This window comes from Ursus maritimus, unplaced genomic scaffold, assembly GCF_017311325.1.
Source record: "Ursus maritimus isolate PB19 unplaced genomic scaffold, ASM1731132v1 scaffold_9, whole genome shotgun sequence".
NCBI lineage: Eukaryota > Metazoa > Chordata > Mammalia > Carnivora > Ursidae > Ursus > Ursus maritimus.
The window spans coordinates 43,304,446-43,320,385 of NW_024427107.1; the positions used below are offsets into that span (position 1 = coordinate 43,304,446).

At 37.7% G+C, this 15,940-nt stretch overlaps 1 protein-coding gene across 1 annotated transcript in view; it reads right to left on the bottom strand.

Moving 5' to 3' along the window:
• The window catches only part of NIPAL2 (NIPA like domain containing 2), a 71,551-nt gene that overhangs the window by 22,777 nt on the left and 32,834 nt on the right, over positions 1-15,940 (bottom strand). The window contains exons 4-5 of the mRNA XM_040626057.1: positions 9,981-10,040; positions 2,863-2,984 (exon numbers count right to left, since the gene is read on the bottom strand). Of these exons, the coding sequence (XP_040481991.1) occupies positions 2,863-2,984; positions 9,981-10,040 (182 nt within the window). The remainder of the gene's footprint in view (positions 1-2,862; positions 2,985-9,980; positions 10,041-15,940) is intronic.

A 15,940-nucleotide genomic window follows, 5' to 3' on the forward strand; every position in this document is an offset into this window, starting at 1 on the left:
TATTAGCCTCTGGGGATACAATTTTGCAATCCCCCTTTGAGAAATGTAAAACTTATCCAGCCTCTAAAATATTTTTATTCATTGTATTAGCTATTTGAACAGTCCTGAAAAGCAATTCAGGTACTGCGTTTGTCTTTGGTGTAATCCAAGAACAGCTAGAGGAATGATACTTCAAAGAATGGTCTTAATTTCTGTAATTATGATCTTTGCAGTCATGGTTTGCAGAAAAAGCACAAAAAGTGCCACCTCCAAGGATTAAATATTAATTACTTTGATGCTTAACAGATTTAAACCAAACTTCAGCTCAAGATCTTAGCATATAATTGATAACTTCTAGAGTCTTTAGAGATGCAATATATAATGGATTAAATTCCAAACTAAGCTAATGTAGATAATTCCCTTTGGAGTCTACAGCCAATAGTGTTATTCATATGCGACTTTATTAAAAATTTATTTTATACTATCTTATAAATATCTGAAATTAGTTACATTTTTGGGTGACATTTACTTTCGAGTATACTTTCATTATTTTATAGGAATATGGGCCTCTCCCAGGACTACAAAATTCCTGTTACAGGAATTCTTCTCTAGACCCTGGCTGTCTAATCAGTTGAATGAACTAGTGAATAAATGAATGAATGAATTTAAGAGTTGACTTTGGAAAATGGCAAAATGCAAGTAATGCCACCGGGGTTTTTTTTGGTGGAAATTTAAGGTTTAATAAAAAGTAGTTTTGTTCTTTTCAATGTTTCTTCTGGTGTTAAAACAACATAACGTATGTCATCATCAAACAATGCTGTTTATTCCAGGAAATTAAGTCTTGACTCAACTTTAATCTCCAAAGGATTCAACTCAGGCTATTCATTTTCTGGTCACAGACTGTGTGACCCTGTGTGATGAAGAATTTGTTTTGCCTGTAGGCAAAGAATAATACGTTGGTAGGACTTCAAGTCTAGGCTACCATGAAACACTCCGTAAGTCCCTTTAGAGCCTTGGATTTGATTGATGAAATCTGTTAAAGGGCTGGGTCTGGTGGACAAGCGGGAGGATTACAATGGGGCAGAGAGGAGGCACAAAGTATGATAGACCCAAGGAAGGCAAATCTGAGCTGGAAAGTCCAATCCTAAAGGCTGATGGAGAGCAGGGGGAAGGGGAGCCTTCCAATATAAGAAAGAAGGGAGTTCAGGGGAGAAGATATTGAGTTCAATTTTGAGATGATACATTTGAGGAAACTATGAGACATCCAGGCAGGGATGAGTAATAAGTGGACAGATGAAAACATAGATCTGCAACTCAGAAGAGGCCTGGGAAAGAGATGTGGGTCTGGATTTAGAAGTCTTCCTATAGGATGATGGGAGTTGGCATTGAGATCACCCTAGAAAACCCTGGAAGAGTATGTAGCATGAATAGATTAAGAGTGGTGGGCACAAGAGAAGGAGGTGCCCACCAGGAGTATAGGATGGACTGGTCAGAGAGGAAGACGAGAAACAGGGAAAACAAACTAAGGAAGCCAGGAAAGAGGGGGGCTCAAGGAGATGATGGGTCACAAGTAAATGTTGCACAAGGTTAAAGAAGAAGCAGGACCAAAAAAGCAATTCCACTTGGCAATTTGTGGGGAGGGGGATCTACCAGATTAAAATGAGTGAGGAGTGACAAGGAGCTTGGAAAGTAGAGGGGAGAGTGGAGTGGAGGGGAAATAGGACGGTTTATGAGGATTTTTTTTTTTAAATAGAGAAACCTAAGTATCTTTGTTAAGTAAGAGAAAGGAGCATAGTGGGAGGGTAGAAAGAGAAAACACCTGTAAGCATTTGTGTTCCAGGGGCCAGAATTCTGTATCAGAGATGGCAAGATATATAGAATTCCTGTCACACAGACTAAGGACTGTCAGATGATAATGTAGTACCATGTAGTCCCCGCTGTAATATTCTGGGTTATACTTAGAGCAAAGTTCACCAAAACACATGTCCCGACAAATGTCAATGTCACGTTTTGAATAATAGGTGTATGAAGTAGGGTCATACTCGTTTACCTGTTACAATGGCGGAGGACTAGACCAGATAGCTTTTTAAAGTAACGTCTAATCCTAAAAATGTATGATTCTCTGTGCTTTCTTTTTGTTGAATTTACAATTATTTTACTAATATGGTTCTTGGTTAAATGCTCCAGTCATCTACCCCAGTTTTCTTCTTACCACCTGCCCTTCCTGGAACATGCTGATTCTTCAACCTAAACCAACTTCTGTAACAAGTTACATACCAACAATCTCCAGCACATTCTCACTATACCCACTGGATATAATTTGAGGAACCTATGAGATATCACTGAATCAAATAAAATATCCCAAATAGTGCCTTCAAATTTCTGTATCAGCTCATTCCATTCTTTCTTTTACACATCTCCTAGTATTATCTGACTGCTATCTACTTCTCCCCAATCTGTTGCATTGGTCTCAACGAATACTTTTTTGAAGAACATATCTATCTTGAATAAAAGTCAATGAAGTAAAATGTGTCTTTAGGTATTTCCCTTTGACCTGGGAAGAGAGGTTTGTTTTTTTGTTTTTGTTTTTCTTTTTTTTACTTTGAGTTGTCCTAAAACATGTTGCTCTGAAATTTGTTGGATTAAATGTTGTGGAAATTGTTCCAGTGACAAGTCACCCCCAAGAATAGGATAGTCAGGAAACTGGGGGTGTCCTATTGTTGATTTAGTGTTTCAAATACTTTGGTCTTGGTAAAATATATTTACAATATAATGAGTTGTTAATGCTGAGAAGAAGAGACTTCATTCATTCTCTAACATTTGCATATAGCAGTGGTCTAGGTAATATAACTTCTGGGACAGTAAAATGTTTAAGATTCTTACCACATAGATCAGGAACTGCCAGCCAATGAAGTAATACTGTACTGTTCTTGCAGAGATAGACTGACTTCTGCTTGGAGCAAAGTTCACCAATAAATATGTTCCTGCAAATGCCAATGTCATACCTTTAAATAAAATTGAAAAGACAAGCCAAGTTGAAGAGGGATACTAAGGCTTTTTGTCAATGCAAACACTACCTACAGACTGAGCTTTACTTAGAGAAGTGCGTATAGTCCCTCCCTCCTAAAATACAATTCACCAAACCATCCCTAGAGAGCATGATGCATTCACTTGATGGTATTACCTTTAAAAGGTGGGGGGTGGGGGCGATAAGGGCCAGGGAAAGGATGGGGTAGGACATAACTTCTGATTTTTCTTTGTTGTTCCGGATGAATCCTTGCCTCTTCAGCAAACCTTCCCCCAAAGATGGGAAAGATCAGAACACGTGCATTTGGACATATGAAAACACATCGAAGCTGGCTGTTTGTTTCTACATGGACCAGTAAGCACATGATCGATCTAAACCCATCGGAGCCCAGAGAGTGGGGAAGTCCATCACCTGATGACCTACTCCATACTTATTCATCTTTGAAGCCTTTACGCGCGTGCGCGCACACACACACACACACACACACACACACACACACACTTTATACTTTGAAACTCTGGTAAAAGATCACCTTCATCACGGTCACGTATTGGACTCCTTTGAGCAGAAATAACAAAGGTGAATGCTGACTTTGCTGTAAGATTTTTTTAATCCCATTTAGAATCTAGAATTCTAGGGGTAACTTAGTAAAATAGCCACATTATAAACCTATGTAAGAAATGGGTTACTGTCATCCCTTTAACCGTACTTAAAATAATGGAGGAAAGAAATGTGTATGGGAAGAGGGGCCGCATAAAGAGGAGTAAAGGGAGGCCTTGACATTCCAAATAACACTGAAAACTGCTTATTTATTAATAATCAGTGGAGAAAAACTGATACAGGTAGGGTTTTTCAGATAGCACCCTTGAAAACATAATTCAACTTGTTTCATCACTGAGGTCAGCATTGTTGTGTATATAATTTACAACCAGCACTGACTCCAACCCGAAAAAATTTAGTTTGTCTATAAAATCTCACAATTGGAAGACACCAATTTCCCGTTCCTCTTAACCAAGTGATTTAGTGTTTTGAACTCCTGTTTCTGAGAACAAACAGCATTTGACTTTTCGCGCAAACGAGACGATAGCTACTCGAGGTATTGTAGAAGCTATTAAACAAGCTCCCTCTGTAATACTTTGTGAAGGCAGAAATTATACACAAAAATTTAAAAGCTATTTCTAATGAGAATTTGAAAAATGAAAAAAAAAAACAATCTATATTATTAAGCATTGTGATAAAAGGAAAATAATAAAAATTACCAGTACCTAAGAACTTGGGCAAAACTATTGGTCAGCCTGCCCTTTCTTTGGAAAAGAAATAAAGATCTTACAATTGTTCAATATTAGGTTGCTAGAAGGATAGGATTCAAAAAAAAAAAAAAAACCACCACAACAACAAAACCAAAAACCAAAAAAACAGTCTTCTAAACTTGGTATAGTGAAGTAGAATAAATGCAGTGAATACCACTTAAAAATCTCAGACTTCCAACTTTCTTTTGTGAAATCCAAATTTCTTATTTTTACTGAGTTCCTCTGCCAGTAATTTTTTTTTTTATCTCTACTACCTGTATCTAGTGTCATTACATTTCTTTATTTTTAAATTTAGTTTTGATTGGGTAACTAACACATGCATATGGTAAAAAATTCAAAAGACACACAAGGGTGGTGAGTGAAAAGTTAAATCTCTCGTACACCCTTATGATAGTCCACTAGTTCCCTCCCGGAAGTTAATACCGCCACCAATTTTTCGATTTCCCTTTTCAGAGGTGTTTTATGCAGGTGTGTGAGACAGTGCATGAGTTTGAGTTTCCTACACAGATGGCAGCATATTACATACACTTTTCTGTACCTTGCTTTTGTTCTACTTAACAGAACATCTTGGAGAACATTTCACATCAGCGTATATAGGGCAGCCTCATTCTTTTTAAGTCTGCATAATATCCCATTCTCTGGAGGTAGTGTTATTTAACTTAACTTTCCAACAGGGTCCCTGTTTCCCATCTGCTTCCACATTTGCATACTGGGCCCATTTCTACAAATGCAGATCTTCACTGCATTTCAAAACTCCTTGAAAACAAATAAAATGACTCATGATTTTGCAATTATACTTTCAAAGTACTTCTGCATATGTATTATGTCACTTGAGCCCCATGTCACTGTGGATTTAGTTAATGACTCTAGGGCAGCTCAGTAGGTCAACCATTGTTTCTTGTTAATAATTTTAATTTTAGCTTCCCCTGACAATTACAACGGTAGTTCTAGATAGCTGCTATCTGTTACATGTTTGTTTACTGGGTGTCGTTTGTATTTCTCTGTGTGACTCACAGTCTCCTTTATGGATCATGTGCACAAGTTTCCTAAGTGTTCAGAAGTGTTGAAGATACTCGTTAGTGGCTCCTTATATAAATTTCCCTAAAATGTATTTATATCCCATATTTTTCCACAAGTGGCACGAGATGTCGTTTCCTGATATTTTTATTTCACTAAAGCCACAGACGTTCTTTCATTGGAAAGACACAGATTTATACATTAGAAAACCTGCTAGCTTACCTTCTGCTGGTCCACTTGCCCAAGAGAGTAATCTGGAAGCGTAAGATACTCAAGGAAAGGAAGCTGTGCTTGGTCTGCTCTTTGCCCACGAAAATGATTAAATTCCAGGTCAAAACTTGGATCGTGATAGTCTAATCCACACTGAAACTGCCCCCACAGAATTCAAATTTCACTGCTCCTTGCTGACTGGGAAAGCTTAGGCATGTTACTTATTCCTCTGTGACTTAGTCTCCTCCTCTCTAGGTACAAATTAACTTATCACACCTACTAGACTCCAGGAGTCTGGCTGGACAAGAAGCCAATCTGGGGAGCTGAATAGATTTGAAAGCTCACCTAGAGGCCTGATGTGACAGAGGGGCCTCGGACACATCTACCTCAGGATACTGACTGCTAAGAGTCAAAAGCTATCTCATGCTTAAAAATTAATCCAAAATTGGCAGCTCTTTCTGCACATGGGTCCTGTCCCTGTGCTATCATAAAAGCACCTTTTTGCTTGAGGCAGCCCTGAAACCAAAAGAGCCAATCTGTTCTCTCAAACAGAAATGATGGTTTATTTGGCTAGATTAATGTTCTCGACACTGGCCCTCACCCAAGCTGACCATTTGGTGTGGGAGAAGGAAGGAAAGAGATGGTCCTCATGTCACTATTAATCTCTTGACATTCTATCCGGGGAAATCATTTATAGGTCACTTGAAGTAATCAAGTTACTGGTCTCTGGAGGGTACTGATGAATTGACTGTATTTTTTTTTTTAAATGATGATACTATCTGGACGTTAGTCAACTAGGATCTCACAGCCTATTAGATTTAGTACTTTTGATGACTAAGGGAGAAGAGAGGGGAAAGTCTATATAGGTTTTGGCTGATTGAAGGGGAGTGAAATCTGGTGCTTTTTAAAGGAAAAAATAATCATTAAAATAATTTAAAGTTATTAATCCACTAAGAATCAGAGCACAGTCCAAAGCCTGTCATTGAGTTAATAATAGTTGGCGATTCCTTTCAGACATAGCTTTTGTGAGGTCATTTTTTGAGGCTAGTGGTGAAAAGTTTCATAGCCACAGAGCAACATTTGGCACTAAATTAGTTCAGCTTGTTTCCACATGGCCCAAAAATCTTCATTTGTTCCATCATGAAAAACAAACTTTCATTTGCTTGAAGCAGGGAAAAATAAATGATTTTCTTTTGCATATTTTGACAATTTAATTTTTAGCATGCTTATATGTTAATCTTTTTTTTTTTTTTTAAAGCCACTAACTACTCTTTTCCCTGTTTGGTTTTAGTCTCTGTAAAGAAAAAAACCTGCATTTTTAGCTCTCAACAGAAAGAGCCAAACTTTCTCAAGGCAATGGCAATACAGACCCAAAGAAAATATGTGTGGCTTAGCACATTACTGAGTGAGGTTGGGGAGAAGTCCTTCTCTCCAAGTATGAAGTGGGTTATTGCATTTCAGGTCATGACAATTTTGTGACATGGCTGTTGGAGGCGCAGGTATGGGATAGGTGGCTCCATTGTTTCTTCTTCCTACCCCACTAAAGTCAAGAATTGATCCCTTTTAACTACAGTGTGAAACAAATGTGGCATCAGTTATATAGCCCTACTCAAAAAGCATTAAATTAGGAAGGCAAAAATACCCAACCAGAGTTGTGGGAAACATTAGCTGGATTACTAAAGTTTGCAAAAGCATCCGAATCAAGGTTTCCTCTGTTGAACCACTGGGGTACACGTAGCAGCGTAATGACAGTAGCTAACATCGAGGGCTTATTACGTGACAGGCCCTGTTCTAAGAGTTCTACCTCTATGTACCCATTTAATCCTACAAGATAGGTAATATTATCTTCATTCGAAATATGAGGAAAATGAGGCTTAAGGAGATTAAGTAACTTGGAAAGGTCACACAGCTCTCTGTCACTAGAGACTCACCCTCAACCATTACACTACGGTTGTATCAGGCTGCCACTATTAGAATACTGGTCTACCATTCACTGGTTACAGGACTTCGGGCAAGTTAGTTAACCTCTTTAAGTATCAGCTCTGTAAATAGGTTGTGCCTACGTTTAAATGAGATAGTTCATGTAAAACGCTAATAGTACCTGGAAAGAGGAACTATTATTTAATAAATGTTAGCTGTTCTGAAAATAAGAGAAATTAGCAAAGAAGCAAAGAGTTAATAGAGGTTTAATTTTTTATTATTATTATTTTTTGGTATGTGTGTTTATGTGTATGTGTTTCTTATTCCTTATATTACATTTTTAGTATTACCTCTCAGGAATGAAGTTGATCACAGAAATGATGACAATTATATTAACGGGGCTTTACATTTCTCAACGTGCTTATACGAATTACCCAATTTGATCCTTACAACAGTATTCTGTATCTGTCAACAAACTGAGGCGTAGGGAAGTTCAGTAATATTATGTTGGACACAGAGCTGACAGAAAAAGTTGAATCCAGATTTGAACCTATGAAAGTGAGTTTAATTTTTATGCTTTGATGTTGAGCTAGTTTACTGGTTTTAGTAATGTTTTGTTGATCTTGGGATTTTCAAGTATAGAATCAAATCGTCTGCACACACTGATATTTCTATTTCTTCCTTTTCCATAGTTGTGACTTTATTTTTTTCCTAATCCTATTGGCAGCAGTTGAGTGCAGTATTAAATAGAAACTTACCCTGCCTTTTTGCACCTTTGTTAATACTTCTCATGTTAGTCCCCCCAAATGCTTGGAAATGGCCCACGCCTGTCCTATCCAGCCATCAGAACTGACTGAAATGTTACCTCTCTAAAAAATTCCCTCTGAGCTTCTCAGCTAGGGTAACCTCTATTTATTCTAAACCAGTGGTTCTCAACTGGGGCTGCTTTTGTCCCCCAGGGGACATTTGGCGATATGTGAAGTCATTTTTAGTTGCCATAACTAGGGCAGATGGTGCTACTGGCATCTAATGGGTAAAGGCCAGGAGGGATACCGCCGAGCAACCTGCAATGCCCAGGCCAGCCCCCTGCAATGAAGAACTCTCCAGCCTAGACTGTCAGCAGCGCTGAGGTTGAGAAACCCTGTCCAACTAAAGCCTCAAGGCATTAGGACACATATTATTTTCTGCTTTTAAAAAGCTTATTAATGTATATATTTTATCATTGACTGTATTATTTGAGGACAGAGATTCATCTTCGTCATCTTTTTATTGCCAATGTTCACAAACATTGGCAAGTCTCCCTACACAGCCACCTGTATTACTTCATTAAATACCTTAGATTAATTTAAACCTCAATCAACCATTAACTACAAAAGATGACCTATGTTAGATAAAATGATTTCGAGTTTCCTTAAGACATTTGATAAACAAGAAAAACAATATAGGACCTAATTTTTTTAATTTGTCAAACTCGGGCAAATGTTCCTTCTTTTTTCTGATTCCATGCATCTTCCCCAAATGATTCCATAAACCATGATATATTAAAAAAGAGCACAGAAAATCAATATATTTGAAAAGATACAATGCACATATGAGTGCATTTGGAAAAACATTGTAACCATGACAAATTTGATGATGTCAACTAAAAACTCTACTAGCAGAATCAAACCAAGGAGGAAAAAGAAAAAGTGAAAACACGTTCAAGATACTAGGCTCAAGGGAACCACAATCAGGGAACACGAATGCTCAACATACCAATACTGGTGTCACATTTAAACCTCAGATTTTTTAAAAATCCGATCTCCTTGGAAGTAAGCAGACATGGCTTTATTTAAAGTGCCTAAAATGCCATATTTGTTATGATATGTCAGCAGCAATTCAGAGAGGATTTTGTCAAGGAAGAAAATAGGAATTTCCAGAATTCTTCTCCCAAGTGATATTTCTAGTAACAGGTGGAAGATACACTCAATACGTGAGGGCTTTGCTATGTAATAGCAATCTTTCTTACAGCCAGGAAGGCTACTGTTACTTTCCGCTAATAGCTGTATTTCTAAATGAAAATTTGAAGGGGAATATTCTATGTTACTTTTGGAAAGGGCTAAATACAAATTAGGTAGTTAATTGGTGCATCTAATTTTTGTGTGGTTTTCATTTTTATGCAGTACTTTCATGTAACAACCTAACAAATACATCTTTTGAAGTGGAGTACTCTATTAGGTAGCACAGATGTTTCTTGGATTTTATTATGCTCATGAAAATTTCATAACATTCATAATAATAGTGTAAAATAATAATTCACTGTGACCAAAGCATGAGCAGTGGGCACAGTGAAAATTGAAATATTTCACATGAAAGAGCAGAAGGCAGCTCCAAGAAAGAATACCATTCATCCCCAAATGAGATTTATCCATTTCAGTAATTTGTTCCCAGTTTTTAACACACATTTTTTTATGGATAGTATTATTTATTTCCTGATCAAGCAGTGCTACAATTACATGAATTAACCAATTACTTACCTAGTAAATCTGAAGCTCTTAAGTTTTCTTTCAGAAACATCACAGAAATAATGGCACTACCTAGAAAGAAAATGGTCATTAGTGGTGTTTCCAATATAAAAACATACATTACGCAGTGCCATTTGAAGGGAGTTAAGCACTTTGTATCTTATACCTGGACTAGCTATGTCCTGGTCAGAGACACCCAGTAGCTGTGGCTGTGAAAACAACTTCTTCCCCCTCATGGTTGAGGATACATAGAAACTAACCTGGTTTACAATGGACCGAGGACAGTGGCTGGCATAGTGCCCTGTGGACAGCAAGGGCATAATAAAAGCTCACTAAATAACTAAATGAAGAAATGGAAAGAAAGAAAAGAAAGAAAGAGAAGGAAAGATAAAGACAGAAAGAGGGAGAGAAAGAGAGAGAGAGAGAAGAAAGAGGGAGAGAGAGAGAGAGAGAAAACAAGCAGGCAGGCCGGCAGGCAGAAAGAACAAGAATGGATGGACAGAAAGAGTGGAAGGAAGTTTTAACTTTAAATATATCCCAAACTGAAACCCATTATTTGCCTTCATCTCCTCCTATAATTCCTATTCTGATGATATGTCTAAGGGGCCCCAGAATCGTAGGACTCCTGCCATCTCCACTGTCCACACTACACATCCAACAGGATCCCGGGTCCGGGGGTCTGAACTTCACCATCTGTCCAGCCCACCCCCCTTCCCTTCAGTCCACTGTCACTGCACTGCTCAGACCAGCTTCAACTCAGGCTTAGACCTCAGGCTCCTGACACGTTCCTCATCACATTTGTTCTTGATCTCTTTTATATTCTATGCCCACCCTTACTGAAATAATCAGAATTCTCAGAAATACCATTTAGTTTCATTCTAAAGGACTTTTATTTGTGCTATTCCCTTTGCAACTCTGCCTCCATTCTTGTGACCAACTCTGGACTCAAGATCACCTCTGGATTCCCCTAGACCCAGTTGACCAAACCACCCTTTTGTGTAATTACCCCCTCTAACATAGCTTTCTTGTTACACTGACGATTTATTTGCCCGTCTCCCTGCAAAGACCATCAGTTTCTTTGACTCTGAGATATGTCTTATTCTTCTAAGCTCTCCTGGGTGTACCTAGCACATAAATAAGAAAGTTTGTGGGATCTCTGCCCTGCATTTGCTGGCCTTCATAGTGTAAGATCCTCTTTCCCATGACAGATGGTACTGAACCCTCAACCTCTAAGTGAGCCATGACCTAGTACTATGGCCTCAGGTTATGTAGGATATGTTGAATCTCTCTGAGTTGTTCCTCTTACGAAGCCATTACTCTATGAGTAGCATGGGAAAATCCAAACTTGCAATAAGACAAAATACTACACAACATAATTTGTATTTACATTTTTAAGAGTGGGGGAGGGGCACAGGGAGGGGAAGAGAGAGAATCTTAAGCAGGCTCCACACCCAGCATGGAGCCCAATGTGGGGTTTATCTCACGACCCTGAGATCATGACCTGAGCCAAAATCAAGAGTTGGACACTTAACCGACTGAGTCATCCAGGTGCCCCTGTATTTTAAATTTTTAACAGAAATTATTAACTAGGTTTTTAAGTTTATTTTTTAAAGTAAAAATATAGGTAAGAAAAGTCATCATAAAAATAACTCATCATCTAGAGAAAACTGCAGTATGGTGTGTTTATTTTACCTTAGCTGAGATAAAACTGTAATGCAAATTTTTTTCAGTTTCCTTAGTTACCATATTATTAAACTTGCCATGTCATTTAAAATTCTATATAGAATTTTAAAATTTTAATGAGTCTGTATAATAATTCATTGAATCAGTTAAATTTGAATATAACTATATCTGGTATTCTGGCAATTGATTTAAAACAAAATAAATCCACACCAGAAACCCTCATTCAAGAGAAGCTGGGATTCTCTTATGTTTGCTCCATCTTCTTCTCAACCTGGCTCTCTCTTAGTCAAGCTGAGCTATGTCCTTGCAAACGTCTCCTGGGCAGGTTATTTATTGAATAGACATTTCACACAGAATAAACAGAGCACGGAAAATATCCACCAAGCATGAATTTAATTGGGTCGTGTAGCTTTAAAACACTAAAGCAATGTTTTCTGTATAGATACGTAGCCCATTAAGAATTGAGTTTGGGACAGGTGTAAAAATGTCTGAAAATTTTCCGTTTCATATTTGAACCAAAACAATTCAGGGAAACTAATTTCATGTGTTAGAGAATTAGGAATGTTACAAAAACCAAGACCCCATTCCCATCCCATCATTGACTTCCTGTGTAATTGCATAAGGAATGCTTCCAAGTGAAGAGATATAGATCAGTAAGAAATAGGTGAAGTATCACTGCTAACACACACCAAATGCATTCCATTATAACAATCCTTGAGACGACTATTTCACAGCAAAGGAGTCCAGTAGGAAGGGAGACACTACTTACATGGAGTGGGCTGGTAGGAGATACAGAGACAATGTACTCCAGGTCCTAAACTTTATATTTGGGAGGCAGGTCCAGAGAAGTTGTTTGTTCATTCATTGATCCATTCATTTAACAAACATTTATATTACAGCAGAATTGGAACCAAAGCCCACACTTCCTTAACCCCAGTCCAGAACTCTTTCAGGTACACTACACACCATTGCCTTCCTTAAAGGGAGAGAGAGGCATTGTTCTCCTCTTCTTGTTGCTAAACCAGTTTCATAAATAATTTTACTTTTAGAAGAGATGGGGGAGGGACGCCTGGGTGGTTCAGTTGGTTAAGCATCTGCCTTCAGCTCAGGTCATGATTCCAGGGTCCGGATCGAGCCCCACATGGGGCTCCTTTCTCAGCGGGGAGCCTGCTTCTCCCTCTGCCTGCCGCTCCCCCTGCTTGTGCTCTCTGTCTCTGACAAATAAATAAAATCTTTTTTTAAAAAAAAGAAGGGATAGGGGAAATGTTATATAGGTGACAATTTCATTGCTAAAGAGAAAAGGACATGCTTGGTAACAATAAACTTGAAATATACTATATGTATCAAATTATATCAATTGCCATAAAATAGTTACCAACATTTCATGAACATAAATATGCTACTTTTACTCTCTGAAAGAACTTGTGTCTAAGGCACTTCCATACTCATTTTTTTGTTTGTTTTAAGAGAATGTGAGCTTTTCTACAAAATTGTTAGATAAGAGAATAAGATTTTTAGTTTTATTCATCTAGCAAAGGAAGTAATAAAAAAAGAACATTCTGTTAAGAAACACTCATAATTCATTTATCTTTCAAAATATGGTTAAAATGAGAGCTGTGCTGAGCAAAAAGACCGTGTCTGAGCAACAGCTCATAACATGACTTCTACGCAGAGCAGTAAATTTTTAAAATGAGAAAAAATAAATAAACTGAAGTGCCCCATATACATTTGCAGTCAGAGATTTGTCAAGCTCAACCCTGTCTAGTTGCCTCTGTAACAGCCACCACTGCCTAATAAACACCTAGGAAGAGGAAAGAACTACTATGCTTTTACTCCTGTAGCAAAATTTAATATTCAGAAATAGAGCATTTCAAGATCAATAGCTTAAAAACCAGGGGCGCCTGGGTGGCACAGTGGTTAAGTGTCTGCCTTCAGCTCAGGGCGTGATCCCGGCGTTATGGGATCGAGCCCCACATCAGGCTCCTCCACTAGGAGCCTGCTTCTTCCTCTCCCACTCCCCCTGCTTGTGTTCCCTCTCTCGCTGGCTGTCTCTATCTCTGTCGAATAAATAAATAAAATCTTAAAAAAAAATAGTTTAAAAAGCATTAAAACGGAACATAGTTGTAAATGAAACAGATCTGTGCTAGGTAAGATTAAACTGTGGTTACGACAGAGCATTGACTTCAGCACTCACAGTTCTGTGTAGGATTTTGACTGGGGACATATCTGGGCAGAGGTTCGAGAATCCTTTTCCATTCTGGCCTTCGTATGGACGCAGATTGAAACAGAGTACTCACAGACATGGGTCTATTGTGGACACTGGGGTTAAATGCATTATACACAGGGACCCCAGAGCCAGACACGGAAGGGGGAATGAGCATAATGCATTAAAAAAGAAAAGGTGAGAGGTAGCATAGGAAAGATCATATACTAAAATTAGAACAGTGGTTGTGTAGCTACTATCTATCCTTTTACATCATTATTACAATAAGCACTGCATTCCTTATGCTGTACCTTTTATTCTTGTGTCTTACTCATTTCATAACTAGAAGCCTGTGTCTCCCACTCTTCTTCACCCATTTTGCCCAGTCCCCACCCCCTCCCCTCTGGCAACCATCAGTTTGTTCTCTGTATTTATAGGCCTGATTTTGCTTTTTCTTCATTTATTCATTTTTTTTTTTTTTTAGATTCTACTTGTGGGGATTCCCTTAAGTATCCCTAAAAATACTGAGCATCTTTTCATGTCTCCTGGCAATCTGTATGTCTTCTTTGGAAAAATGTCTATTCAAGTCCTCTGCCCGTTTTTTAATTGGATGGTTTGGGTTTTTTGGTGTTGAGTTGTAGAAGTTATATATTTTGGATAGTAACCTCTTATTGGATATATCATTTGCAAATACCTTCTCCCATTCAGTAGGTTGCCTTTTTTGTTGTTGTTGTTGGTTTCTTTCACTGTGCAAAAGCTTTTTTTTTTTTTTAATGTAGTCTCAACAGTTTATTTTTGCTTTTGTTTCTCTTGCCTTAGGAGACATAACTAGAAAAATTTTTCTACAGCCGATGTCAGAGAAATGACTGTTTTCTTGCAGGATTTTTATGGCTTCAGGTTTCACACTTAGGTCTTTAATCCATTTTGAGTTTATTTTTGTGTGTGGTGTCAGAAAGTGGTCCAATTTTCTTCTCTTGCATGCAGCTGTTCAGTTTTCCCAGCACTATTTTTTGAAAAGACTCTCTTTTCCCCACTGTATATTCTTGCCTCCTTTGTTGTAGATTAGTTGACCATATAAGCATGGGTTTATTTCTGGACTCTCTACTCTGTTCCATTGATTTCTGTGTCTATTTTTGTGCCAGTGCCATACTGTTTTGATGACTACGGCTTTGTAGTATATCTTGAAATTTGGGACTGTGATCTCTCCAGCTTTGTCCTTCTTTCTCAAGACTGTTTTATTATTCAGGTTCTTTTGTGACTCCATACAAATGTTAGGATAATTTGTTCTAGTTCTGTGGAAAATGTTGGTATTTTGATAGGGATTGTGTTACATCTCTTGATATTCACATATATTGCAAAATGATCACCCCATTAAGTCCAGTTAACATCAGTCCATATATAATTACAGAATATTTTTTTTCTTATAATGAGAACTTTTAAAATTTACTCTTAGCAACTTTTAAATATGCAATACAGTATTATTAGCTATAGCTGCCATGCTGTACATTACATCTCATGACTTATTTATTTTATAACTGGAAGTTTGTACCTTTTGACCCCCTTTACCCATTTCACCCACCCCACCCTCTCCCTGCCTCTGGCAACCGCCAATCTGTTCTCTGTATCTATAAGCTTGTTTTTTTGTTTGTTTTTTAGATTTCACATAGAAGGGAGGTAATATGGTATTAGTCTTTGTCTGACTTATTTCACTTAGCAGTGAAATCTTATCTCAAATGGTAAGATCATTCTTTTTTATGGTTGAATAATATTCCATTGTGTATGTATACCTCATTTTTCTTTACTAATCCACTGAGAGATACTTGGGTTGTTTCCATACCCTGGCTATTGTAAATAATGCTGGGATGCATATATCTTTTAAAGTCACTGTTTTTGTTTCTTTGGATAAATACCAAGAAGTGGAATTGCTGGATAATATGGTAATTCTATTTTTAAGTTTTGAGGAATTTCTATATTGTTTTCCAAAGTGGCTACACCAATTTACCTTATCACCAACAGTGTACAAGGGTTCCTTTTTTCCACATCCTCGCCAACACTTGTTACTTATCTTTTCTTATAACAGCCATTC